The sequence below is a fragment of the Chinchilla lanigera genome, unplaced genomic scaffold (genome assembly GCF_000276665.1).
Source record: "Chinchilla lanigera isolate Chin_1 unplaced genomic scaffold, ChiLan1.0 scaffold00124, whole genome shotgun sequence".
NCBI classification, from domain to species: Eukaryota; Metazoa; Chordata; class Mammalia; order Rodentia; family Chinchillidae; genus Chinchilla; species Chinchilla lanigera.
The window spans coordinates 386,448-413,156 of NW_004955525.1; the positions used below are offsets into that span (position 1 = coordinate 386,448).

General features: G+C 36.0%; 1 protein-coding gene across 2 annotated transcripts in view; it reads right to left on the reverse strand.

The window, feature by feature from the left end:
- Positions 1 to 26,709, reverse strand: part of Chm (choroideremia (Rab escort protein 1)) — a 204,538-nt gene that overhangs the window by 27,055 nt on the left and 150,774 nt on the right. For both annotated transcript variants that reach the window (XR_001231961.1, XM_005409721.2), the window contains exons 9-12: positions 15,250 to 15,327; positions 5,968 to 6,072; positions 5,544 to 5,607; positions 173 to 269 (exon numbers count right to left, since the gene is read on the reverse strand). Coding sequence is in view for 1 of the 2 variants with exons in the window: in XM_005409721.2 (XP_005409778.1) it covers positions 173 to 269; positions 5,544 to 5,607; positions 5,968 to 6,072; positions 15,250 to 15,327 (344 nt within the window). In the remaining variant the exon portion in view is untranslated. The remainder of the gene's footprint in view (positions 1 to 172; positions 270 to 5,543; positions 5,608 to 5,967; positions 6,073 to 15,249; positions 15,328 to 26,709) is intronic.

The window sequence follows — 26,709 nt, forward strand, 5'->3', positions numbered from 1 at the left end:
GTCACATACTATATGAACAAGTACTGTGAATTATAAGTAAGTGAGAAAATCTCTATAAACACAACTGTGCAACTATAATAGCCATACCCCCTTACTCCTTATAGGTGCAACTATAAGAGTTATCCCCCTTAGCACAGGTGCAACTATAGTAGCTATCCCCCTTAGTACTTACAGGTGCCTTTCATGCATGTCATTGTTGAGGAACATAACTCAATGACCCGAACAGAAAAAGTTTCTGGCTCCTCTCCTGGTACTGTCAAAATGGAAATCTGAAAACCAGAAAAAAAATTAGAGAAAATTGCTAGATTTCACTTTAATTCTTCTATTATTAGAGCATTAACTTTTAAACTATCCCTGGTATTTGAAAAAATTTTGGCTTGTAGGGATTTAATTTTGGAATATAATTTGAAGTATGTAATATGTATGTATGTACCTTCACACTTAATTTATATATTTTTTACATTTTTATATCTGATATATTGTGTACATAATTCTCACCAATATTAAATAAGTGAAATTCATATCTTAAACTCAAATACTATTTTCAAAGAATGCCATGTACTAATTCTAAAATAGATATACTTAGTGTTTAAAAATCAGATAATATGATTTCACTTTTCATTATTCATAAAGGCTAAAAATAGCAGTTAAAAAGAAATAAAAATTAAGGATGTTACCAATCACCCAAATGTCAAAATTTGCAAGGTAAAGGTATTTTGAAACATTTCAAAATGAATGTTTTCAAATCTAATGAAAGACTATCAACAAGATCAGAATTCAAAATCAAAAGTAAAATGAAAATGTATTACAAAATACAATTTATTGATATGTGGTACACTTTCCTAGTAACTACTGTTATGTCTAATGGTTTTACATGTAAAAGACTTTAAATGACCATCAGGTCAATATTTCTCTGTAGAGTTAAAGTTTCAACATTAATCTTCAAACTAATCTGCAGTCTAAGGGAGTTACATTCTCTCTTGGAGGGAATCCTTGCCAAAGATAAAGACCCAATTGTACTTTTCCATATAAGTGTTATACTTACCTTTTGACTGGGAATGTAATAGTGATAGACCACAGAGGAAACATCTACAACAAATTCTAATATTAGAAATTATTTGCTGATCATGGCTATCCTACTTGATGTGTATTTTTGGGTTCAAGATATCTCAAAGACTGAGTTCTTCACGTTCCTCTTAACTCCCTTTGGTGGTATTCATGACAGAAAATATACTCTAGCATTAAAGAGAAAGAAGCAACTAAGACATTGATTGAAAATATGCTCATAATTGCAAAAGGATCTCAAGGACTTTACCAGTATATAAGACATCTTTTAGTTCCTGCAACTATCAAGTTTTTAATTAATATACAATCAGTAACCTCCTACCACACTACCTCTGTCACCTAAACCCTGACAAGTTAACTGTCTCAAATCTCAGAGTTAATAAAAGACATTAAGAGCATTCCCTCAACACTCTATTACCATGTTCATAAAACTTACGTTGACTTGCACTTGTTTTTTCCTTTCCCTAAGCCTTGTTTTACTGTCAGAGAGACAGAGAAAGAGAGCGACTGTGATTGCTCTGTGGAGGATGGATTTGAAAGAGACAAGATGAGAGGCCGGATGACCCATTAAAAGGTAGAGGTGATGAGCTCTATAACAAGAATAGAGATAGTAAAGCTGGTAGGAAAGAAAAGTTCCTAAAACCAGCTCTTAAAAAGCTGGCAGGAACTCAAGGATGCTGAGATGTCAGAGAGGGGAGAAAAAATTTATTGCTGTTAGGAGGGTATCAGCACTATTCTGGGAGGAAGGAAGCATCAGGTGAGAAGGAGTTTGAGAGGGGAAGACGCTGAAGTCAGCTTCAGTGTGTGCCACGTGACAGATGCCACATAGAAAGTCTGGCACGTGGGGAAGACATTCCTATGATATATGTGTAAGTGCTTGCACCAATATTCATGCATAGTTCAAACTATGAGAATACACACTGCCATCTGGTGAATATGCACAGAGCAAGATAATACCATGGGGTCAAGCAGAATCCGGAGGAGCCCCGGATATTTAAGGACAGGACAGAGGAAGAAGAGTCAAGAAAGGAAGCAGAAAGAAGACAGCCAGAGTCATGAGAAGAACCAGAAGGTACAGTGTCATAAAGCCCCAGAAGTACAGCTTTCAGAGAAAGGGAATAATAATAATTTGTTAAATGTACCAGAAAAGTCCTAGTAGACAAGAGTGAAAAAATGTCCTCTGACCCCAACTGTTGTGACATTATTAATTAAATTAACAAGAGAAATTGTGGTGGAAATGTAAGGGTAGTAGTCAGGTTGGTGTTGCTTAGAAATGAACGGGAGGTAGGCAACTGCAGGCAGCAAGTAGAGACAGTGTCTTGAAAATGTTGATAAGGAGAGAGGACAGATTGGACACTAGTTAGAGAAGAAGAGCCAAAGAAATAAGATTTTTTGTTTTTGTTTTGTTTTCTTTTTTATTTTTGGAATGAAGGTTGCTAGCTCCCTTTACATTGAAGGGAAGATACTGGTAAAAGGAGTCTGAAAGTATGACAGAGACAAAGAAAGGGTGGCATGTGTGGTGAGTGCATGCGTGTTCGCGCATCAAGGGGACTTCTGAAAGAAGGTGGCCCCGGGCTGGTATGGATGGCAGGACTGGAAGTGAAGGGCCATTGCATATGGTGAGTGGCCTCATTTTTCACCAGTGAGGCAGGGAAGCAAGACAAGCAAGGGAGGAGTAGTGGGGGGAAATAATGAAGCCGGAGACTAGTCATTGCGTGAAAAACAAGCAGGAGCTAATTGAGGCCAGTGAAAGAGGGGACTGGTAGTGGCTGCTGAGACAGCTGAATGATGCTGGCCCAGGACTTTGCAGTAGTATGGTTTCCTCAAGCAGCCATCAGTGCCAGGTGCAGATTACAGCCTGACCCAGGGACAGGAATCCCATTTGCGGGTACAGTCACAGACAGGGAAACATGGGAACTAAAGGTGTTGGGCAAAGGGCAGTTCAGAAGACATCTAGTCCAGAGAAAAGGAAGAGGGCAGAGGGGAGATTATAAACTGGGAGGAGACAGAGGAGATGAGGATTTGTGAGTCTCTCAACAGGCTGGGTATAAGAGAACAAAAGAGCTGGAAGAACGGGAGCAGATTATGGCATTACAAATCCGTGGTCTTCAGACTTGGCCATTAGCATGCTCCACAATATGACCAGAAGAGAGGTCACTCTTCAACTCCCTGCACTGACATTTCCTTGCACTTTGACTTACTTTGTACACCCCGATCCTCAGGTGATAACTTTATTGTGTAGTTTAAAGAATGATCCACGAGATGGGAACTCTCAAAACTACAAACAGTCCTGTGCTTGCCCTCTTCTTTCAATGTGATTCACATCTCATCTAAGGGCAATGCTTCTACCTGTTCTCTGAATCTCATCCTCCTGACCTTTGCCTGGATTTTGCCCCAATTATTCTCCTTTCTCGTACTCCTTATAGCTTAGCTTCTTCTAAGAGTTGTTTTTATTAGCTCCTCATTTTCCTCCCTCCCTGTCACTCGCTGATCTACTTTCAAAGCTCACAGTTTTCTGGGAGATATAGAAAAGTCAATCAGCAATGAGAGGTTCGTAAGATAAATGATAAAACAGCTGCTACAACTTTACTACACCCAAGTTCACACTTGTCATAGTGAAATGCACTTTCTATTTGTCTACCTCTGTCTTCCAGACTGCATGCTATTTGAGGGCAGGGATGCCATCTTGGTTAAGGTTATCTTCTCAGAATCCAGCACATCAGTTGGCAGGTAAAAGGCATTTGTTTACTAAATGATTAAACGAAAGGAGTATGTATGCTTGCCTGTATAACAGATATAATTGGTGCTTCTTTTTATGCAGTGCTCAAAAAAACCTGGAACAATTAATTAACTTTATCTACTCATATTTGTTTTATATAACAAGAGGTTTCTAATTTAAGAAATTTTAGGATCCTAGTTTTAGGTGTAGCATATAAAGCTGATAGTCACACCAGAGTAAGCTGATTTTATTTCACTGTACAATGTAGTCAGAAAAAAGAACCCCTGGAATTTAGATGCTTGGACTAATAAAAAAATGATAGGCACAAAGAGACTCTTATGGAATTGAGGATAAGAAGGAGGTACTAAAATGAACAAAGGTGTTGAGAAAATACTATAACAGGGATTGTGTGCAAATTAAATCATATCAAGCCAAATGGCTTTCTGGGATTGCTACAGAGTTGCCTACTACAAAGTTTTTTGTTCTAAGATTTTTCAAATGTATTCTCTAGGGATTCTCCTTTCTTCCCATAACACTACATTTTCAATTGCACAGAAACAGTTGTCAAAACAAAGATGGAGCTCAATTTTCATAGAATAAAACTGTTATATAAGATGCAATTATTTATTCCACTGGAGAGATATACTTAGGAAACCACAGCTGTTACATTATTGCCATTACGTACTTTCAAATGTATTTTTTTGTTGTTGTTTTTCTTCTGGTACCAGGAATCGAACTCACGACCTTGCACTTGCAGGCAGGCGCTTTGCTGCTGAGCTAAATCCGCAGCCCTCAAATGTATTTTAAAAGTGCTAGTATATATGGCTTAACATACTTTACTTCACCAATATTGACTTCTACCTATTGCTATATAGATTAAATTAAGCAACAATGTTACTAAAAAGTACTAGATTCTAAAATACTACCTCACAGCTGTGAGGTGGATATCATCAAAAAGAAGCGATATCAAGTGTTGGTAAGCATATGCATAAATGGGAAGCCTTGTACACTGTTGGTGGGAATACAAAATGGTACTGATTACAAAAAACAGCAAGAAGTTTCCACAGAAAAATAAAATACAGAAGTAAGTATGACCTAGCAAAGCTGCTTCTGTGTATACATCCAAAGGAAATTAAGTAACTATGTCAAAGAGATATTTGCACACCCATGTTCCTTACAACATTGTTCCTGGCAGAAAATGTAAAGAAACAACCTAAATGTATATGAATGAATGAATAAAAATACAAAATATGTGTATATATGGAACAATAATACATGGAGTATTATTCATCCTAATAAGGAAGGAAAGACTATCATCTGTGACAACATAGATGAACACTGAGGACCGTTTTTTTAAGTGAAATTAGCCAGGCACAAACACTACATGATGTTACTGATATGTAGAATCTGAAAAAAGTCAAATTCATAGAAGCAGAATAGAGGGCTGGCTGTCAGGGTTTGAGGAGTGGGTGAAATGGAAGAGTTGGTCAAAGGATACAAAAACTTTTAGGTAAATAGGAAAAATACATTTTACAGATCTAATGTATGGCATGAGGGCTACAGTAAATAATATAATACTGTATGCTTAAAATTTGGTCAGAACAGACGATAAGTATTCTTACCACTAAAAAGGTAACTATGAAAGAAAGAGGTATGTTAAATAGCTTGACAGTAACAATGAGCTCCCATGGATACTGCAACACTGTATTTTCCATTTTAACATACCGAATTTACTTTTAAAATATAGGGCTGAATTTACCTGTTGATCTGAATTTGGTTTTAATACAGATCTATCTGTAATTAGGACTGCCCTGGAGATTTGCCTGTAAAACACAAGAGTAAAGCAATAATTTAGAACTCATGGATAAATTTCATAAGGCACATTTCAAACATTTAACTCAGGATAAAAGTGACACCTTCAAAAACCAAGTAAAGTTCTGCTCTGATCTTCTCTTGTCTCACCAAAGAGGGATATGTGACTTACAGACAAACCCCAGCTGATGTAAAATATGTGAAATTATACAAGGCTCCCCACAAACTAGACTCCAAAAGAGAAGAGTAGTACATATTGAATACATCTTTGGTTTCGCATACCTTTACACAAAGCACAGAATCATACAGAAATGTCAACATATTCACAATGCTATTTCACCCTCCCTTGGCTAGCAAATGGAGTATCTTACCTGTACTGCACATGTGAGCATGTATTCTCAGAAAAGTAACTGTCCTCCACAAGGAAATGCTTAGAGTTTATTCTCTGACCAAACTGATCGATGATTGCTTTACATCTACAAAGAAGATAAGCACAGTAAAAAAGTTTACAATAACGAACAAGTAATAGAGAAAATGAACAAAGTCACCTATTATCTTTGAATCAAAGATCCACAAAGATTAAAGAATTGCCTATAGGGGCTGGGGATTTAGCTCAGTGGCAAAAGCGCCTGCCTGGCAAGCGCAAGGTCGTGAGTTCGGTTCCCGGTACCAGAGAAAAACCAAAAAAAAAAGAATTGCCTACAATTCCACATTTTCTGACATAAAACTGATGCTGATTTCAGAATATATGTTATTATTGCTGTTTTGACATTTTGAAAACTGTAACATGAATGTAGGCTACAACTTAAGTATTTATTTCGATTGCCATTAATAACAAAGAGTAAAGTTAGGATAATTAATTGTAAGTAAAATTAAAAGCTTTCTTTATGTTTAGGAACATAAATGCTTTTTCTTGAAGAAAATATTTTCCTTTTTTCCCCCTCTAACAGTTCTAAGAAAATAGAAAGAAAAGTTGATTAAATATCTTGTTATATCATTCACAGCCTATAAAAGCCACTAACGGCTTTTCATTTTTCTGTTAAATGTTACTTTCTTTTTTGTTGAAGAATAGCTGTCTGGTCATGTACTTGATAATGTTTTAAACAGGAAAGAAAGGGATCGAGCTTCTTTTAGTATCTATTTCTACTGCACTTCAAAGGATGATCATAGAAAGATTTCTTTCAAGTGTTGTTTCCAAATAAGGAAAACACTTAATGCACGAACATTATCAGGACTCTGTCATCTGATATGTTTTGAGACAATGAATCATATAGAACCCTCTACTGACCTTCTTTCAACATGTCTAGATAAAAGGATGGAAATTAGAACCCATCTCCTTGCAGTGCCACAAGTTATAAATGTACTTTATAGGGCTCATTATCCAAACTAATGGACTAAGGGTGACATCCTTGAAATGGACTTCAAAGCCAGTATGTAATATTTCAGGAACTATATGCAAATGACTGTGTTTGCTACACCTTTTTATTATGGGCATATCAATTTACTTTTGTTACAGTTTCTTTTGTAATCAGAATTACTTTATTAGAAAAATATTGTTCTGCATTCAATGCAAATAAATCATTTCAAACTCAAATTTAAAATATACTAGTGTAAGTTAATGTATGCCAAATTGTTAAAATAAGCAAAATACCTGACATTTACTAGGTATGAATGTGTTAAAAATAAAATAACAAACACTCAAGACCAGTAGTCACAGGAATGTAATTAATTTGTACTTCCTAAAGGCAGACTATGTTTGGTTTGTATTTTGGAATAAATAACATACCTTTGTTTTCAAGACAGAATAAGATATCTAGTGATGTTATGTGTGCATAATGTACATTTTAACCCCATTTTATATAATATTTGTTATATGAATATAAAAACTAGTTTCCCATCTCATTTCTACTTCCTTTCTTTTGTTTCTGATACCTCTTCGCATTTCATTATACAGTAGCTCTGGTCTTACAAAATGCTTAGCTAAATAGATATAAGGTGTTTATGGTTAGACATTTTCCAAAATAATTCCTAAATAACTGAAAAAGTTTCTCATTCAGTCTTCTGTTTTGAAGCATCCATAAACAATTTGAAAAACAAAGTTCTTCAAGGAATGGAGAAGAGAAATGTACTGATCTACTACTGCACATTGATCTCTTTTATACTCCAAGCACTGACTAGCCTTTTCCTTACCTTTTACAGAGAGAATATAGACAGTCAAGAAGAAATAATGTGGGTAGAAGATAGGGGGGTATAAAATGTCCTATATCTTGAAAAGGATTTTGGTTATACAGATTTATCATTTTTTAAAACTCAGCTAATGAGAAACTAAGATTTGGACACTTCACTGTAAATTTTACATCAAAAGAAAAACAATGGGAAAATACTGAACTAACGAGTGAATTGCATAGTGAAGTGTTTAGGGAGAATTTTATAAATATCTGCAATATACTGTGAAATACATAAAAAGGTGAATTAATAGATAGAAGTTTGGGCATGGTGGTGCATATCTATAATCTCAGCATTCTCAGAGGCTGAGGAAGGAAGATGGAGAGTTTGAGCCCAGCCTAGGCAATTTAGTGAGTTAGGGCTCCCTGTCTCAAAAAAAAAAAAAAAAAAAAAAAAAAAAAAAAAAAAGGCTGGGGATGTAGCTCAGTGTGAAAACAATGGCTTCAATCCCCAGTACCAGAAAAAAAACAGGGATGAATATTTGGGGAGATATGCTATTAAGCTAGTATACTAAAATATTAATTGTGAAGCCTTGGTTATAGGTATATGATTGTTCACTTTAAATTCATCTTTGGCAGAGGTTTCAAATTTTCTTCATAAAATGTTGTGTTAAAAGAGAAGAGTGTTACTAGTGCCAATTTAGTGGTAGCTACCCCTTTGGTGACAGGTAGACAGTGGTTTTCAGAGGTGATACTATTAGACAGAATTAATGAGGATCATTCAAAGAGGAAGTCTTGGCGTATCGGAATTAAAAGAGCTTAACGATGGAAGGAAAACATACTACTACATGTGTTTATTCATGTTGAGTTTCTGATGAAGCAGTGATTCTCAAAGGAGGAGGAAAAGGAAGCAAATCAGAATCACACCTGGGGGACTTTCTCACATTATAAGTACCCCTGGAGATTCTGATAAGCTTCCAAATCCCAGGAGAGAATCACTGTCAAACACGCCATTGCTACTGCTGCACCTTTTTGTTGTGCTAGGTAAAGAAAAGTAAGCAGCTACAGGATAGAGAAAATATCTACTTATTCAGAGATAGAGGTGACAGTCACATATACCCAGTCTCAGTCTGACAGACGAAGGTAACACGACTCACCTGTTGGTCTCATTCTTACTCTGAAGTACTGAAGCTCTAGACCTAAGCCAGTGGTGGCAAACCTATGGCACACATGCTGCAGCAGGCTGTTTGTATCCCTGAAAGCTCTAAAAGGTTCGCCATCACTGATAAGCAATGCTGTTTAAACCAAGACATGATTAAGCAACCGGTAAGATTGTTTTTCCCTTAGATACTTGAGTTACTGTCAAATATTCAGCCTAATTGGGAGTATAATGAAGAAAGGAATATTGATTTGGGATGTAACCTTAATGTTTGTATTATAAAGATTAACAGAAAAATTAGGTGACATTCAAGTAAAGGAAAACAGTAAAACAAAACAGTACTGCTAGAGACACTAAAATAGCCTGCTGTCCACACCTTCCATATAAACCTGAGGAGACCATTAAAGATTAACAGCAGTTAGGATTTAGTTGCGAGCCTTGCTGAGTCTCATAAATAGTAAAGTGAGGAGGAACATGGTAAGAGTTTCCTGTTACGGGGACACAATGACCAAGTTGATCATAAGAATCACTGAAGCCAGACAGAACATTTCAAGGGCTAAGTTTTCTAAAGCAACAAATCACAATACTTATTCGGTTCTTAGTTCAATGACATTAGGGCATAAATATAAAAATGTCAATAAGAAAGAAAACACTCAGCAGGACAAAACTCAATATATTGAAAGTGGCCCAGGAGAGAATAACATTTTAACAGGTGTTTAATCCTTACAACCTCCAGAATATGACAACTAATTATACAGTAAAGAAGGCAAAAATCACAGGTGAGACAATTAAAAAGAAAACTATTAATTAAAGGAACTGGAAGATTCATCATTATTGAAGGAAACAAATAATTTTCCCTATTCAACATGCCCTTTTGAGTATCCCCAAACACATTAGTTCAAATCTCACTGCATTCATGAAGCCATCTCAAAACGCTAGACATGCACTTTATTCTTGGCATTGCTCAAGTGATGTTATTGCTTTGGTATGCAGAATACAGGAGTGTGGGGTCATGGATGTTCTCACCCAGATTTCAGAGGAAGGTCTGGGAGACAAGTGTGCCCCTGGGAGCTGGGTACATGAAGCTGTTAGAATAAATCTACAGGTGGAGCGGATACCGCACCAAGTAAGAGATGGGAGGAATATGGAACATCTTTTGAGAAAGGCCATAGGCAGTGAGGGGAGCCAGTCCAGGAGAGAGGTCATGTGCGCTACTACCATCAAGGCCATGGGGAAGGGTTGCCCAAACCCTTTGGAACTCACATTTCATTACCAGATGCTGTTCATGGAGCTCTAGGATTTAATATAGGATCTGCTGGGCTTTTGATCTTGCTTTGTTCCTATTCTTTTCTACCCTCTTATTCTTCTTTTTAGGACTGGAAATGTTTACACTGTACCACTGTATAATTTGCATTTTGAATTGTACAGAAGTTCACAGTCAAGAGTTTATCTTGAGTTTCAGGGAAGACTGACCTATTATTAATCTTCGAATGTTTGAGACTTTGGAGAAGGCATTATTGTGTTTTCAGCTGTACATGGTATTTTTATGATGTTAGGTGGAATTACAAACTTGTTTTTGTCTTTATTTGAAGACTAAGTATAGTTTAAGATGTGTTTGGATGTCAAATTGACAAATGGTTGAATGTGATGGTTAAGCTTCACTGTTAATTTGAAAGGCTTTGGAGCTGCCTAGGGGATTCGTGAAGCACACTTTGGGCTGTGTCTGAGTAGGTCATGGAGGCATGACCTTGGTGCTCTATCTGGCCCCTGGCCCCTTTTTCTCTGGTGCTGCTTCCCTGCTCTGCTCTCTAGCAGACATGAACTAAGCAACAGTGCTTCGCCACACCTTTCTTCTCTAATCTTTCTTCCTAGGAGTCAGTAGGCTATGGACTGAAATCTCTGAATCCACACTGAAAACGAACCTGTCCTCCTTTTAAGCTGATGTGCACACCAGGAATTGGTCTCAGGGATGGGAAACCTGACCCACACAAGTATAATCTGACAATGAAATGGAAGTGATGAGGGAAGAGTCCAGAGAGGCAGGCAAGAGCAGACTGCATCTCACGTGTCATGTAAGAAGGTCTTAGACTTTATCCTGAGGTCATAGAAACTCACTGAAGCCCTTTAAATAGGGAAGGAGAACCAGATCTGCAGACTGTATAAATCTCAGAGTACAATTACTTGTTCATGTATTTTGTAATATCCCCCTATTGACTGTAAGCTCCATGAGCAAGACCATGGCTGCCTTGTTTTCTTTGTATCCCCAGTGCCTGGCACACAGAAAATAATTAATAGTGCTTATATGAGATGAGTGAATGGATGGATTATGGAAATACTCTGTGCATGTGAACAGTATAAAGACAGGAAAAAAAAGATACAGAATTTCTGACTTAGGAGGTAGAGTCTCTTGCCATAAGAGTTTCTTTTAAAGCACTGCCAAGATACTAATTTCAAAGCAGCAAATTTAATCTTGTTTAAAACTATAGCTGATTATAGTTCAAACTCCTTAGCATAGCAGAGAAGGATCTTAACAATAGGTCTTCTTATATGTGATGGCAATCTATCCAGTTACATTAATGATTGCTACTAACATGTATTGAAGTCTTGATATGAATAACAAAGGGTTTTCGGAGATTGATGTGTTCAAATAATATTCATAATGAGCATATAAGGTAGATATTGCCAAGTGTTCCACTTTCCAGATAATGAAACTGTGGCACTGAGAAGCCAAACAGCTTATTTAAATTCACACGCCTGGGAAGCCACAAAGTCTGGATGCAAATCCAGTCTATCTGACTTTAGAACCTGAATTCTTCACTACAGTCTCTGTACAAAAGAGCAGGGTCCATTTTTTTTTACATCTTTATCCTCATAATGATGGGGCCTCGCAAAGGTTAAATATCTAGACTATAGTCACTACTATTCTGCAAAAGGAATATGCCAAAAATAGACCTTAAGCAATAACAAATGTTATTAAGAATCAGCCACCTATTCAGCCTAAATATACTATTCACGATTAACATCTGAATATCTAGGTAAAGTATAGTTTTCCTGATGTCAGAAAAGATGTCTCCAAAAAACTGGCATAGTATAGCATAGCAAGCTATCTAGTAAGTGAGACAGCTGAAGTTTCCATGGGACGCTAGCTGAAGTAATTAGATGAGGACTACTAGTTATAGATATATTTGGTCTAAGGTCATATGTACCCTTCTCAAATGTCAAACACTGTACTGCCAAGCAGCCAAATTTAATTTACAGTTTCACCTACTCAGTATAGCTGAAGTGAAAAGGAAGCTCTTCAACAACAGCATCCAGTAATTCCAAAAATATTCAACAGAGGTACAGCGTTAGAATTTAGAAAAGATCCACTGATACATACCTACATCTTCTCAAATTAAAAAAGCAGCGCCAAAGGATGATATAATGAGGACAGCACAGGCAGTGTAGGTCTCAGGAAAAATGAATTAAATCAAAATGAGAAAACAGTCTAGCAGAAAACAGGTACACTGGTTTATGCAGTCCATATACTTTTACTTCATATGCACTCAATGTCCTATTTATCCTCTCCAAGTCTTTATAATGCTTTGATGTGTATTCACAATAAACTCACTGCCAGAATTATTTATGCTTCTACCAGCTTTTCTAAATGTGAGGTGAAAGAGAAAGCACAAAAGAGGCTATAATATGTCTTTAATTTTCATTTGCTCATTTAAGTCAAAGTTATTGAGTATAATGGTGCTAGGAACCTGCCTTAGTTCTGGAGATGCAATACTAAGGTCCTTTCTTTACTTACAGAGGACTCATCAAATAAGTACACAAGGGGATCTGACTGAGGTTCTAGCAGAGGACTCTGTTCTAGTCTGTGGGATCAGAAAATAAATTTAGAACTCTGACTAAAATATGATGAGCTCTTGACAAAACAGAAGAAGGGAGGAAGGAATGAAGAATATTTAATTTTTGTTTTTTTCCTGAGACAGGGTCTCACTACAAAGTTTAGACTGGCCTCAAATATACTATGTAGTGCAGGCTAGCCTTGAGCTCATGGGGATCCTCCTGCCTCAGCCTCCCAACTGCTGGGGTTACAAGCGTGGTCCACCATGCCTGTTGAAGATTATCTAATGTGTGAGAGTCATTTAATTTAGGAATATAAAATATTTCAAGATTATTTATTTCTAAATATGAAGGAAAAACTAAGTACATTCTATGAATTATTAATAAACCAAAGCATGTCAGATCTGGAAGGAAACTCCAAGATTACCTCAGTCTGTCTAACTCATGTTGCAATGATAGTAACTGGTCCAGAGGAAAGGGCTTTCCAACTGTCATCTATGGTAGTGATAAAATTCTAAGTATTCTCTCATTCCAGGGCTAACAGACCGTAGTCTAGGTGTTATATGACAAATGTTACAGTTCAGGTATTTCTATGAAGATATAAAGGACGTCAAATTAGGAGCAGTTTGCCTACTATATAGAATTTATATTTGATTGCCAGTCTAACTTGCAGGTTTATCTTGATAAAGCTCTGGAATGAATTAAGACCTGGAGCATCCAGGGCACTATACAGCAGTACTCTTGGCTAAATTCACCTTATGTCCCAGTGTTTGACAGTGCCATTCATATCAGATTTCATTTGTGGTGTTCCTTAAAACCAAATTTCCTGGCAGTACCCTATATATATTATACAATTTCACTCTTTAAGGGTAAGGCGCAGCAACTTGCATTTTCTACAAGCTTATCTGGTAACTCTTAGGCACATTGAAGTTTGAAAACTACCAATTTGGCAGTTCTTTTGATCTCTAGATCTTTAGCCTTGAGCTACCTGGTGCAACTGAAATCTGCACAAATCACAGAGAAGAGTTTCTTTGTGCAAAATACATCATATAAACTCTGTCAAAGGTAAGGTAAATGTACCCTTTAGTTTAACAAATTATGTCACTGATACTGCCAAACACATTTTTTAAAAAGTAACAGAGCCCAGCAAAATCCGCATCACTGAGAATAAAATGTAGGACTAGAATGGGGTCCCAAAAGAGTTAAATAAGCATCAAACAAGCTTTCTGACATTGCAACATTTTACTGATTCAAAGTGAGTGCATAAGGAAAAATAACTCTAGCGTCATAAAGACAACTACTCCTTCAAGAACTTGCACAGAGCTCTTCACAAACCAAGGTATGACTATCTTGGGCCTTTAGGGACATATTTTTCAGAGCAGATTATCAGATTTCATATATGGGGGGCCTTTCTGTTAAAGTGCTGAAGGTACTTTTTACAAGCCATTTGAATCATGTGTCATTTTACTTAACTAAAGTACTGCATGTTTCTAGAGGTGAGAGTTTTAGCTATACTTCAAAATACTAATTTATTGCACTATTACTAGTTTATGACAAGTTGTTACCTATTAGTTTCACTTAGACTACACAAAATTATTGTAAAATGAATAGAAAAACCTTAAAATTTATACTGTTAAGATTCTAGTTTAAAATATTAAGGCACTTAATTCTTGTTCATTATATACGCCTGAAAACAGTCATACAAGAAATATAGGCCAGGAGATGCTTGAGAATATGTAACATAAAAGAAAAACACAGCAATTTCAACAGATCCAGCTGACCCAGTTTAGTTTCAATGTAAAACCTAGAACTGGTAGAACAGCATCTTATGTAGTGTAATTTTATTTAAAGTGCATGTTCTATTAAAAATAAATCCTAGAAAAATAATTGAAATATAAAAATACACAGGTAAATAGAGTGCTCAACTTTCCTTTAAAAAGAAAGTAATTTCTTATTTCAATCCAAAACCAGCCTCAGGCTGGACACTCGTATAAGAGAATTTATCCTCAGACAACAGGGCAGCATAGTTTATTACAACAATCTACCTAAAAACTCATTAAAGTCTTTTCTCTTGGAGTGACATGCGTTATCAGCAGAGATTAATCTGATGAGTCTTTAGGTGAGCTTCATTTTAAAAAATGCAGTAACAGAGGGCTTTGTTATCATCCGATGAAAATCAATTAGAGGAGGTAAGGCCACAAGGAAAACTAACATCACTCATCATGCACCCCGGGCAGCTGAAATGATTTGTCTTCCAAGCTTGGATGATCAGAAACTATTGTATAGTCATGCTGCGGGAAAATTAATTCAGTTTCTATATTCTGAACTCACTTTCTTTGTTCTGGAGGACCTTAACACAAATTACTTTTAATCAAGGTTGATATGTTATTAATACCAAGGAGGATCTTTCAAGAATCATTTTTTAAAAAATTGACTTTAGCATTTTTCACCTGGATTTAAGGGCATAAATATAGGAAGATTACTTATATCATCCTTACTTTCCAGATTCTTTGTCCACTACAAGGCACTGTATAGAATGGCGAAGACAATAGATTCCCCCAAACACAGCACACATCCTAGAAAGAGATTAAAAATGGAAATTAGGATGATTGGGTTGAAGTTTGAGGTAACATTATTTTAAGAATTTTACATTTAGTATTATTATTTGATACTGCAGATAAAACATTTTAACATTTTCTCATTTTCTCTACTATGGTATCAAGAATCGCAGAGGTAAATGAGCAGTATCCTGATGGAGCACAGTTGTTGCTGGTAACAATACAACACTGAAATCTAGAGTTGGGACCAAGTCAGAAGTGTCCCTAAGCAAGGGTCAAATATCGTATTAAAATGAGCTCCTACATACCTAAGGTACATAGACCACAAATATCCTCAAAAGTTGATGTATGAGACACACAGTAGCAATCACCACCGAGAAGTGTTCAGAAGAGATCAACCACGGAAGACTGTGGGAGGCCGGAAATTTTACTTGCCATAAAAGTAAAGCATATGAGGTAATGAATCAGAAACTCTAAGGAGTCTGTCCTTCTAAGTAATCTTAAGTACTTGGGTTTTAATGCCCATGTAGGGAGAAGAGAGGCTTTAAGAGCTAAACAAGGCAAGAAGCAGAGAAAGAAATCTCTCTTAACACCTGGATTCTTAAGGAGCTAAACCTAAAGGATGATCTATAAAACAAATCTACTTACTAACAGAGGAAGAAAATAAACAAAACATTCTTTTATCTTTTAGTTTAACCTCACACAGGTTGGGAGATTTGATAATACATAACTACATGATGCAAGACACAGTTATCAAACCAATGAAATATGAGAAGTGACTCCGCGCCAGTGACAACTGCAGTGTCCTGTGGAAAGCAATAACTAAAGCTTTCTGGTAGGATGTGATTTTAATGAAGGTCATGTAAAACCGTCAAAGATAATTACTTGCTGAAGACTTTAGAATCTAAAATTATATATTGCATGAAAAAAACCTGTCACACTTGAGTAATAATTAGTAGACACAACAAACGGCAGAATTCAACTGCTCAAAATTGTACTCAGATAGAACTAAGCAGAGATTATGAATATGCTTTAAATGGATGAATCAAAAAATGGAATTTCCAAAGGACTGTAGTAGGCTGAAAATGTAACTCCAAAAATATCCACATCCTAACTCTTGGAACTTGTAAATTATGTTACCTTATGTGGAAGAAGGATTTTATAGAGGTGATTAAATTAATGATCTTGAAATGGGTGGATTAGTCTTCAGGTGCAGTGTAATACAAGGGTCCTTAAAGAGGGGGGCAAGAAGGTCAAAGCCAGAGAAGATGTGAAGGAAGCAGAAGTCAGAGTGATTCCACGGCTGGAAGGGGAAAAATATGTCAAGGAATGCAGGAGGTCTCTTTAAGCTAGAAAAGGCAAGGAAATTCTTCCTTAGTGCTCCCAGAACAAATGCAGCCCTGCTAACCCCTTTTAGACTTCTAACCTCCAGGAATAAGATAACAAATTTATATTGATTTGAGCTAAGTTGCTATTTATTGCAGCCATGATAGGCAACTAATAGAACACGTATGCATACTCAGAACTATTTTAAGACAGAAGCACACTATAAACCAGTGGGAGAAAGAATGGACCTCTAGAAAAATGGTTTGGGGACACGGGTTGTTCATACGGGGGGAAGATCAAAGCCACAAATATAAAAAAACAAAACTTGCAGGAAAATAGGATACATTTATGAGCTCAAGGACAGATTTCTTCAATAATAAAATAAATTTTAAAAATAAAGTACTTTAAAATTTTAACATCAGTACAACAAAGGTCAGGGCAAGCTATAGAGTTAGAAAGAGATATATAGACAAAATATTAATTGTTTCAAAAATATCAGTTCGGACATAAGCACTCTGACACAGACCTGTAATCCAGCATACTGAGAGTATAAAGCAGGAAGATCACAAAGTTCAAGTCCAGCCTGGGCAATTTAGTGATTCAGTAACGCCCTTCCTCAAAATAAAGGCTAGAAATATAGCTAAGTGCAAAAGTTCTAGGTTCAATCCTTTAAGTCACATACAGAAAAAAAGCTTGCGTAACAATTTGGTAATATCTAATAAAGTTCAAGATGCACACATCTACAGAAAAGTAATCAGACTGTTAGTTATAGATCTTAGAAAAACCCTGACACATGTGTACAAGAAGATGAATATTATAAAATGCTGATGTACTTTTCTAAGGAAGCACAGCATAGTGATTAAGGGACAGAATTCTGACTGCCTAATTTATGTGCCAATTATTCTAACTTCTACCTGTGTGACTTTGAATACAGCATTTAGCCTCCTTGTATCCTATTTTTTTCATTTGTAGAACAGGAACATTTATTCATATAGGACTCTTTTGAAAATTATTCAATATTTTTAAAGAAGTTAATATGTGGAATACATAATTTCATATATATACATATATATATAAATATTAACAAATAAGTACTATTTTATATGCATCATATAAAACCCAAATATCTATCAAGAGGAAAATGAACAAAAGAAAATACATATTCCTAAAAGATGTCTAGCCTTCATCCTCAGATTCTGGGAAGTGATCTATAAATCCTTGAAATGTCATAGCTGAAAGAAGTGTTTTTGTTTGCCTAGAGACACTAGATAACCACACATTCTAACGGGAAGATTCAGGATAAGGAATGAACACAACTGGATACCCTTAGGTTGGCCAGATCTAAAAGACCAACACTGTGATTCTGGCAAAATTAAGTACACGGGTATTCTTTATATTAGTCTCTGCACTTTCTAATATTCTGAAGATATTTCATAATCTATAGATTATAATGAAAACTATGAGTGGTAGAGATAAGTGACATTCTCTAAACATGGTAGTAATATTTATATTATCTTTTAAAACTTTTGTAGTTTTTCTATTTTTTTAAACAATCATTTTAGTGGCTTTGACAAAACTAGTTATGATAGGTTAGAGGGTTAGGTAATAATTCTTTCTGGCCTTAAACATCAGTGATAAAAGGAAAATAAAATCTTCCCTTTGAAGAGTTTAGAATAATACAATAAAGGACACATTAGAGGCAACATGAAAATTTTCACATGCTTCAAAACCTGTAAAGGCTATAAATGTTAAGAAGCACAGCAGCTATAAGATACTCACTTTTCTTGGTAGTCTTGTTCACCAATTATGTATCAAAATATATAACAGTACTTAGTAATCATGCTGGTGCACCTGGTATCATTTGAGACATTACATTCTATTAGATTCTAAAGAAGGTTAGAAGAAAAATCTTTTGGTAGAATTGCTTATCTGCATTTGCTAAGTAATATTCCTCCCATTGTTTATGGACAAATGCTTATTGAGATGAAGTTGAGATTAAGACAATCAGCCCATTTTCACTGTCAATTTCCTATTGATACTGAAAAAGGCCCACATACATGTGAAATGTTACTGGCCCACTCCAAATAAATAGGCTGAATTATGTTAAGGCCCTCAAATGGACCTTACGATCAATGATGTCATTTGCCTAGAGATGGCTTTATGTCATGTGAGGGTAGTGACATTGTTCCCAAGCTCTTCACAAGCAGCTATAAATGCACTGTTCACAACTGATCAACTGAGTTTTCCATTTTGGTCAGCTGGGTTCTAAACACACACACACACACACACACACACACACACACACACGCACGCACGCGCGCGCGCACACACACACACAATCAAATTACAGAAAACTTAATCACTTCCTCATTGGGGAAAATAAGTATTTTTAAATGGTTTCCTAGATTCTATGAAAAACAAACGAATCAAGTTAGAAGCTGTACAAGGTTAAAAAACTATAAAACATTATGTGACAGAGTACTACTATATTATCAGAAACCTGAGCAATACTCTTAAGTAAAAATGAATTTATTTTCTATAAAGACCTCCTTTTATTATATATCACTATTTATGACACATATTGTGACATTATATATTATGAAGCATCTGTTAATTAATTTATTTTGGGGATATGAGGAATTGAACTCAGGGCCTTTACACTGAGCTACATAAGCAGCCTTTTTTACTTAGAGACAGAATTTCGCTCAGTCTCTAGGTGGCTTGAGTTGGGCTTGGACAAATGATCCTTCTGCCTCAGCCTCCCAGAGTGCTGGAGTTATAGCCATGTACCACCATGGCAGTATTATTAAATACCGTTCTAAAAGTTAATCTTTATTATATTTCTGGGCTAACTGAGGTCTCTGGAAAAACATTTTAAAACCTTACATAATAAAGCCATCTAATTTTGAGAATTAGGTAAGTTGGTGACAGTGAATATTACAGACGAAGAAGCCTAATGGACACGGCCATGATAATCCAACTCAGTTTCATCTTAATTTTAAATGAGAACATATATAAGGTATGTTTCTGGAAAGCACAACTTAACTGCTCACTATTAATGTTTGCAACTGTGTATTTTGTACAGCTGAATGTGAGTTTACATTTTATACATTGCTTCTCTTGGGGGTTTAGCTCCCCTATCAGGCTCACCTACTAAAAAGGAGAGATACATATAGCTTACCATGGTGGGACTTGCTCTTTCTCCCACCTCTATTTTCTTCATGTATCTTATGTTACTATGACAAAAACCAGTGATTTGTAAGAAGTATCAAGGAAAATGAGGGTATTGATAGAGAATCCTCTCTCTGTATGCTATTCTTTCCAGTCATTCCCATATTATTTAGGTTTTAGAAAAAAACATTTTTTTGGTTGGTGGGAGCTACTCGGTGGCAATGAGTAATAGAGGAAACCTTTTATAAGTAGGTAAAAAGAAAACAATGAGGGGGTCTTGAGCACTGCATTTAAAGTTCACATAATAATTATGGCTAATATGGCACACATTCTGTTCTGCCTTAGGATGGCTGCTATAAACTGCACCAAAACTGGGATCTAACTACCATTTTGGAGGCTTTGCCATTTTTGGTAACTTTGTCTATCAGTAAGGCTTTTTACCCCTTCAGTGCCTAGACTGCTATTTATTGCACTGGAAGCAGATATGTATGAAGCAGAGCTTTACTACTTAAAAAAATCATGATAGTGCTTTCTTTAACATTGTACCTTATTTTTTTTTCCAAGGAGAATAAAAAATCAGTAACAAAATAACAACATAGCCAAAAACAAAACCACACAAAGACAACATAATCTGAACTAATTTGAAGACAATATGCAATATAACAAACATTTTATCTTATTAAAATACTTTATAAATCATTTTATTAAATGTGAACTGCAAGGTAGTGAAAATTTGCTAGGTGTTTTAAATACAATCACAAGAATGACTGGACTAACTTTGATCTTGGTTTATGTGCTATGTACAATGAATTCATATATAATCTACTTAACAAGCATGGATGAGAATAAACATTTTTATGGCAGACAAGCATATATAGAAATGGAGAGATTACTGTACACACTATAATAATCTTTGCAATTTAACAGGGAAATATGAGGACTAGAGGCAAGTAAGTATTATGGGATTTTCATCAAAAAAATCCATGAAACGTAATAAATACAGTAGGTAGTATTACCCAATAAAAGTTACTACAAAAATACATTTCATCAAATGCTATTAAAGACAAAATTTTTTTAAAAATTGAACCTCAAATAAGTGCTCCACTATAAAATGGACCTCATTCACAGTGATCCATTATATCCAAAATGGCAAACCACACCTGACACAGGATTCGTGACAGCACCTGAAGGGACACTGGTAAACAGGGATCATCAACATCAAAACTCCCAGTTCACTAGAGGTCAAATGCACAACCTCACGTACGATGTGCAAACTGTACAAGTCTTAGCTCTAGGCAACTGTTATACAATCAATGTGGACATTCAGACTCTGCAGTCAGACTGCCTAGGTACCTTTCTTGATTATTCCACTTATCAGCTGTGTGACTGTGTTTCAGACCTCCAGACTATAAAGTACAGATAATACAGGTTGCTATGTAGATTGAATGACTCAATACATACAAAATGCTTACTCTGTGTCCAAAACATCATTACTGTTCAGTACATTGTAGCTTTTATTAGGTACCTAATAAAGCGTTTATTGGGTACCCCCTGTATCCAAAGGATACATGTGTATACAGACGTACAATCTGTATGAAGTTTGTAGGCTACCTTGCTTTGACTTTGTGATAACTGGTCTCTAGGTATTCAAAATCTGGAGTGTCATCTAATAGACTTTAAGCAACTTCAGCAGCTGGTCAGTTCAACTATCTTCCACTGAGAGAACTGAAAGAATTTTAAGGAAACTGCTCATGCTGTCCTCAACAAACACAGAGATCTACACATTTATTCCCTAACCATTTATGGAACTAGGCTTACTTACACAAGACGTAGTTTTGACCATTACAGACATTAAAAACAAACGAGACAAATGCTGTCATATAATTTATTTAGTGTGAGCAAAGGATAATAAACAAGAAAAAACTGCAGATAGTGTTTTCTGTAAACAATTAAAACAGGACAATAAGATTACAGATTTTCTGTAAACAATTAAAACAGGACAATAAGAGGGTGCTACATAGCTGGGATATAGATAAGGTAATCAGAAACTCTCTGGGGAACTGGTATTTGAGTTGAGACTTGACTAAGAGAAACTGACCACAACAAAGATGGGGCAGAACATGCCAAGAAAACAAACAGCACATATCAAACTTGTAGTATAAACTAGCTCTGTATTTGAGGAACAGAGAGATAAGGCTGATAAAGCTAGAATACAAGGAATAGGTAAGAACATATTACAAAACGAGGTCATAGAGATAGTCAGTGGTCTGTTCATGCAACGTTTTGAAGGCCAGGTAAGGGCCTTGAATTTTATTCTATACATCAAGAGAAACCACCAGAAGGTATTGAGTAGGGCAGTGATGTAATGCGATTTGCATATTTACAAAAGACGGGCCTGGCTGCTCTTTGAGAACTGTCAAAACAGACAAAAGTAGAAGACAAAAGACCAGTTATTTCTGCTGTAGACTAAGTTAGAGATGATGGTGACCTGATTGAAGACAGCAGCATTGCAGATGAAGAAGTGAAGAGACTGGAGACAAATTTAAGACATAAAGCTGGCAAGAACTGCTGATGGTTTGGACACAGAAGTGAGATAGTCTCCTGAGAACAAGTCTATGGTAGTTTATATATTTATAAGTATAGTAACTAGCTTGAAATGTGCAACAATCAAATAAAACTGCTCAAATATAATAGTCTTCCTGCACAGGTACTGCTCTGAAGCAGTATGCCAGAAGTACTGTAACTCCACCTGGAGGGTGTCATTAGTGCTACCTGTTACCAAACTCAAGAACCACTATTCCTTGGCCTTTCATCAAGATTACTAACTGGGTACTAAATTCTAGATATCAGGGCACAATGAACAGAATTAGCCTCTGTGCCTTCAAGGAATTACCATGTTCTTGGAAAAACAGAACTCTTAATAATTCAAGGAATTATTTGGGACAAGAACCTGAGTCCAGTGGGGCTTCTCATGCTGATTTCATACTCGAGGAAAAGGTTGCAGACTGATGGAATGCCCTTTAGGAAGTGACGTCATTCTTACAAGCCACATTCTCATGCTTAATTTAGAAAAGGCTGTTAAAAAGCAGTGCGTAGCCTTCAGAGAATTCACTCCCAGAATCTGCCTCTATTTTATAGATCTCAGCTATATATCTTACCTCCTCTGTTCTTCGTGACATTCTGTAGATGATATATTCATTTTCTCAGGTTTTCCAAATGTCATTAAATTTAACCTTCCACAGTAAAGTCAAAATGAAACAAATTTTGGTGATAGAAACATATTTCTATTAATAACTACAACATGAGTCTAGAATAAATTAGCATAAATTATTGAACATAACTTATCACTCAATCTTTTAAAAAATAAGGACTTTCAAAGCATAATGGTAAACTAATATGCCTGTGTCAAAAGTTAGGCTTCAAATCTCTACAGTTCATAAAAACCAAACTGCATGGGCAATACTTCAAAGAATCAACAACTGGGATCTCATCCTACTGAAAAGTTTCTGCACATCTAAAGAAATCGCCAGTGTTTCTGGTTTAATATTGAGATCTGAGAACCATTTTGACTTGAGTTTGGTGCATGGTGATACACTAAATCTACTGGAAGAGAAGGTAGGTAAAAACGTTGAAGACATAGGGGTAAGGCAGAGACTTCATGAACAAAAACGAAATTGCACGTGAAACACTTGAAAGAATCAACAACTGGGATCTCATCCTACTGAAAAGTTTCTGCACATCTAAAGAAATCACCAGCAGAGTAAAAGAAAACCCACAAACTTGGAAAAAATTTTAGCTGATTGTCCCTCAGACAAAAGGCTTCTATCTAGAACATATAAAGAATTAAAAAATATCAGCCCCTCCAAATTCAAAGACCCAATCCAAAAATGGGTAGCTGAGATGAATACACACTTCTCAGATCAGGAAATACAAATGGCAAATAAATATATGAGAAAATGTTCAACATCATTAGTCATTCGAGAAATGCAAATTAAAACAACACTGAGATTCCACCTTACCCCAGTAAGAATGGCTACCATTAAGAAATCAACGAATAACAAATGCTGGCAAGGCTGTGGAGAAATAGGAACCCTTCTCCACTGCTGGTGGGAATGCAGACTGGTGAAAGCACTATGGAAATCAGTTTGGAGATTCCTCAGGAAACTAGGTCTAGAGGTCTCATTGAACCCAGCTATTCCCCTTCTGGGTATTTTCCCAGAAGATCTGAAAACATCATATCACAGCGACATAGAGTGCATCCATGTTCACAGCAGCGCAATTTGTCACTGCTAAATTGTGGAAGGAACTCAAATGTTCATCCACTGAGAAATGGATAAAAAAATTGTTGTACTCTTATATAATAGAATATCACTCAGCTATAAAGAAAGATAAACTCGAGGCTTTTACAGGTAAATGGTCACAACTAGAGACCATACTCGTAAGTGAAATAAACCAGACCTCCATGTGTAAGCAACGTATTGTCTCACTAGTGTAAGAACCTGAAAGAGTGAATAAAATTAGGAGGGCTGATAGACATTGTGAAATGAAAGGAAAATGCTCAAAAGTAAAGAGCAACTGGGGTGAGGGAAAAGAGAAAAGAAAGAAGGGGAAATTATGTATGTATGTATATACAGGATAGCTAACACAGTTGTACTACTGACTTCTATCACTTTACTGAAAGGAACAGTTAATGATTACTTGCTTGATCAACCTTGCATGTCTCTATTTGTTTTCCTGAGAAAGCACTTTGAAGATATCAATGTGTAATACAACAACCATGGTTAATTTCCTACCACTTTGTCTGTAACTCTGTATTGCTTGTATTGTTCTTATGCTGTTTTATAAATGGATGTCTGTTTTTTAATATGTTTTCCTTCTTTTATTCTTAAAATAAATTTTAAAAAAATTTTAAAAACCCAAATCTATACAGTTCATGTGCCAATGGCTCCCTGCGTTGTGCAAGGGCCACAAAGAAGTCAATGAATTCTTCAATATAGCTTATCACAATGGTGTTAAGATTTCTACTGGAAGTCACTGGCTCTTCCTGACAGTTCTTTAAACACAATTTCAATTAAACTGTTAGTAACACTGAACTTTTCAGACTGAACATTCAGGCTAACACATCATCTTTATTATTTGTTCTTTCAAATTCAAAGAAGCTCTCATTTCATATTTTTTGGGTATAACAAAATAAGTATATAATAAGCTTTGTTTGCCAGCTTTGTCATTGCTAGGGTACAATATAGACACCTGCAACGCTCATAGTTTCAAGAGATTCAGTACATGGGTGGCAGGTCTAAGCCAGAAACCTCATGGCCATAGTGCATGATATAGTAAATCTGCGTAATTCACTCCAGCAAAGAAGCAGAGCAGGAAATAGTGCTAGGGAGCAATGGGTGAGGGACCATACAGTACTCAACATGAGTCCTTCATGACCTATTGGGACACACACAGGGGAATGCTTTACTAATGTGCTAGGAGTTTCTTAATCCAATGAAGTTGAGATAATAGGAGCAACGGTCATATAATCCCACTTAAATTTCTCCATGAGATGTCCTTTGATCAATCTCCTTTCTTAATCCTTTTCTGTGGTATGAAAGTTTATTAATGAAATACTCATTTCTGGTTTAACTCATAGTTACATCTTTCTTCCATTTTGCTGCTTTTTTGAAAACCCAAACCACAAAAATAGTAAAGGTATCCAGTTTGAGCCCAGTTAAGAATATGCTCCTCTCTTTCATTTTTAATAACCTTCATGGCTATGTCCAGTATTTGGGGGTATTTCTAAATACATAAATAATAACATCTTCAGGAAGCTCTTTAGACTCCTCGATTCCATTCACAAGTTGAAGTATATATGCAGAAATCATTTTCTTAGAGATAGAACCACACATGTTATTTTCCTGCTTTTTTCACATGTCCTTGTAAAACAGTTCTTTAGCTAGTATTTTTCAGCTTAGATATTTACTACCTATATAAGCTAAGTGTCAACTATAAACTAGAAAGGATGTTTATAGTGAGATATAAAGTTAGCATGCTGGCTCTCAAATCATTTTTAAAAATATTAATAAAAAACAAAACAAAGTAAACATTGATTCTTGGTATAGTCAACTGTAAATATCTCCTTATGCAAGTTAAAAGCTCATTTAAACCACCTTCTTCCTTCCTTCCTCTATTGTAATTAAATGTCTATGCATAACTAAACCTCATCCCCAAATCCATTGTGAGACTCCATACTTTGAAAGCAGTCTTTTGTATAAAACTTTTCTTAAAAACTTTCTGAAACTCACCGTCTCCCACCTGCTCTCACCTTATTTCACTCCCTCAAAAAACTCTGTTAGACAGCTAAGGTATAATTACCTCAATAAAACTATGCTCTTTCCTCTTGTGGGTTCCATATTCAAGAATGTCACCCTTTGGGTAATCATTACCAAATTACTCATGCCAAAGTAAGAGTTTCTCATACTGCTCTGTATGGTCCCTGTTCTGGATCTTGAAACTACACACCCTCTATAACTGCTCCATTTCACAGTTCACTTCATTTCCTTTTAACTACCCTCTCCCAAACTGAACTTCAAGAGTATTACATTTTAAACAGAGATGTTTCACATGCAAAGTAACCCAGGTTCCTCTACTTCAATTTTTTGGCACAATGGCAATTTGCATACAAAAAAAAAGATATTCAGATGTGTTAAGCAAATCTCAGGAAAGCCCTGCTAACCTTCTTAGTTTGAAGGTTAATGGTACTAGCAGGGGGATGATGGAACAGCTATCAGTCATGATTCACATAGGGCTATGGTTAAAACTGAAATCAAATCAACCAGCTAGTTACCTATTAATAGTCTTATACCCCATTAGTTTCACAATGGGTACAAAAATGTAAGTCATGGAATTTAGCCTCCT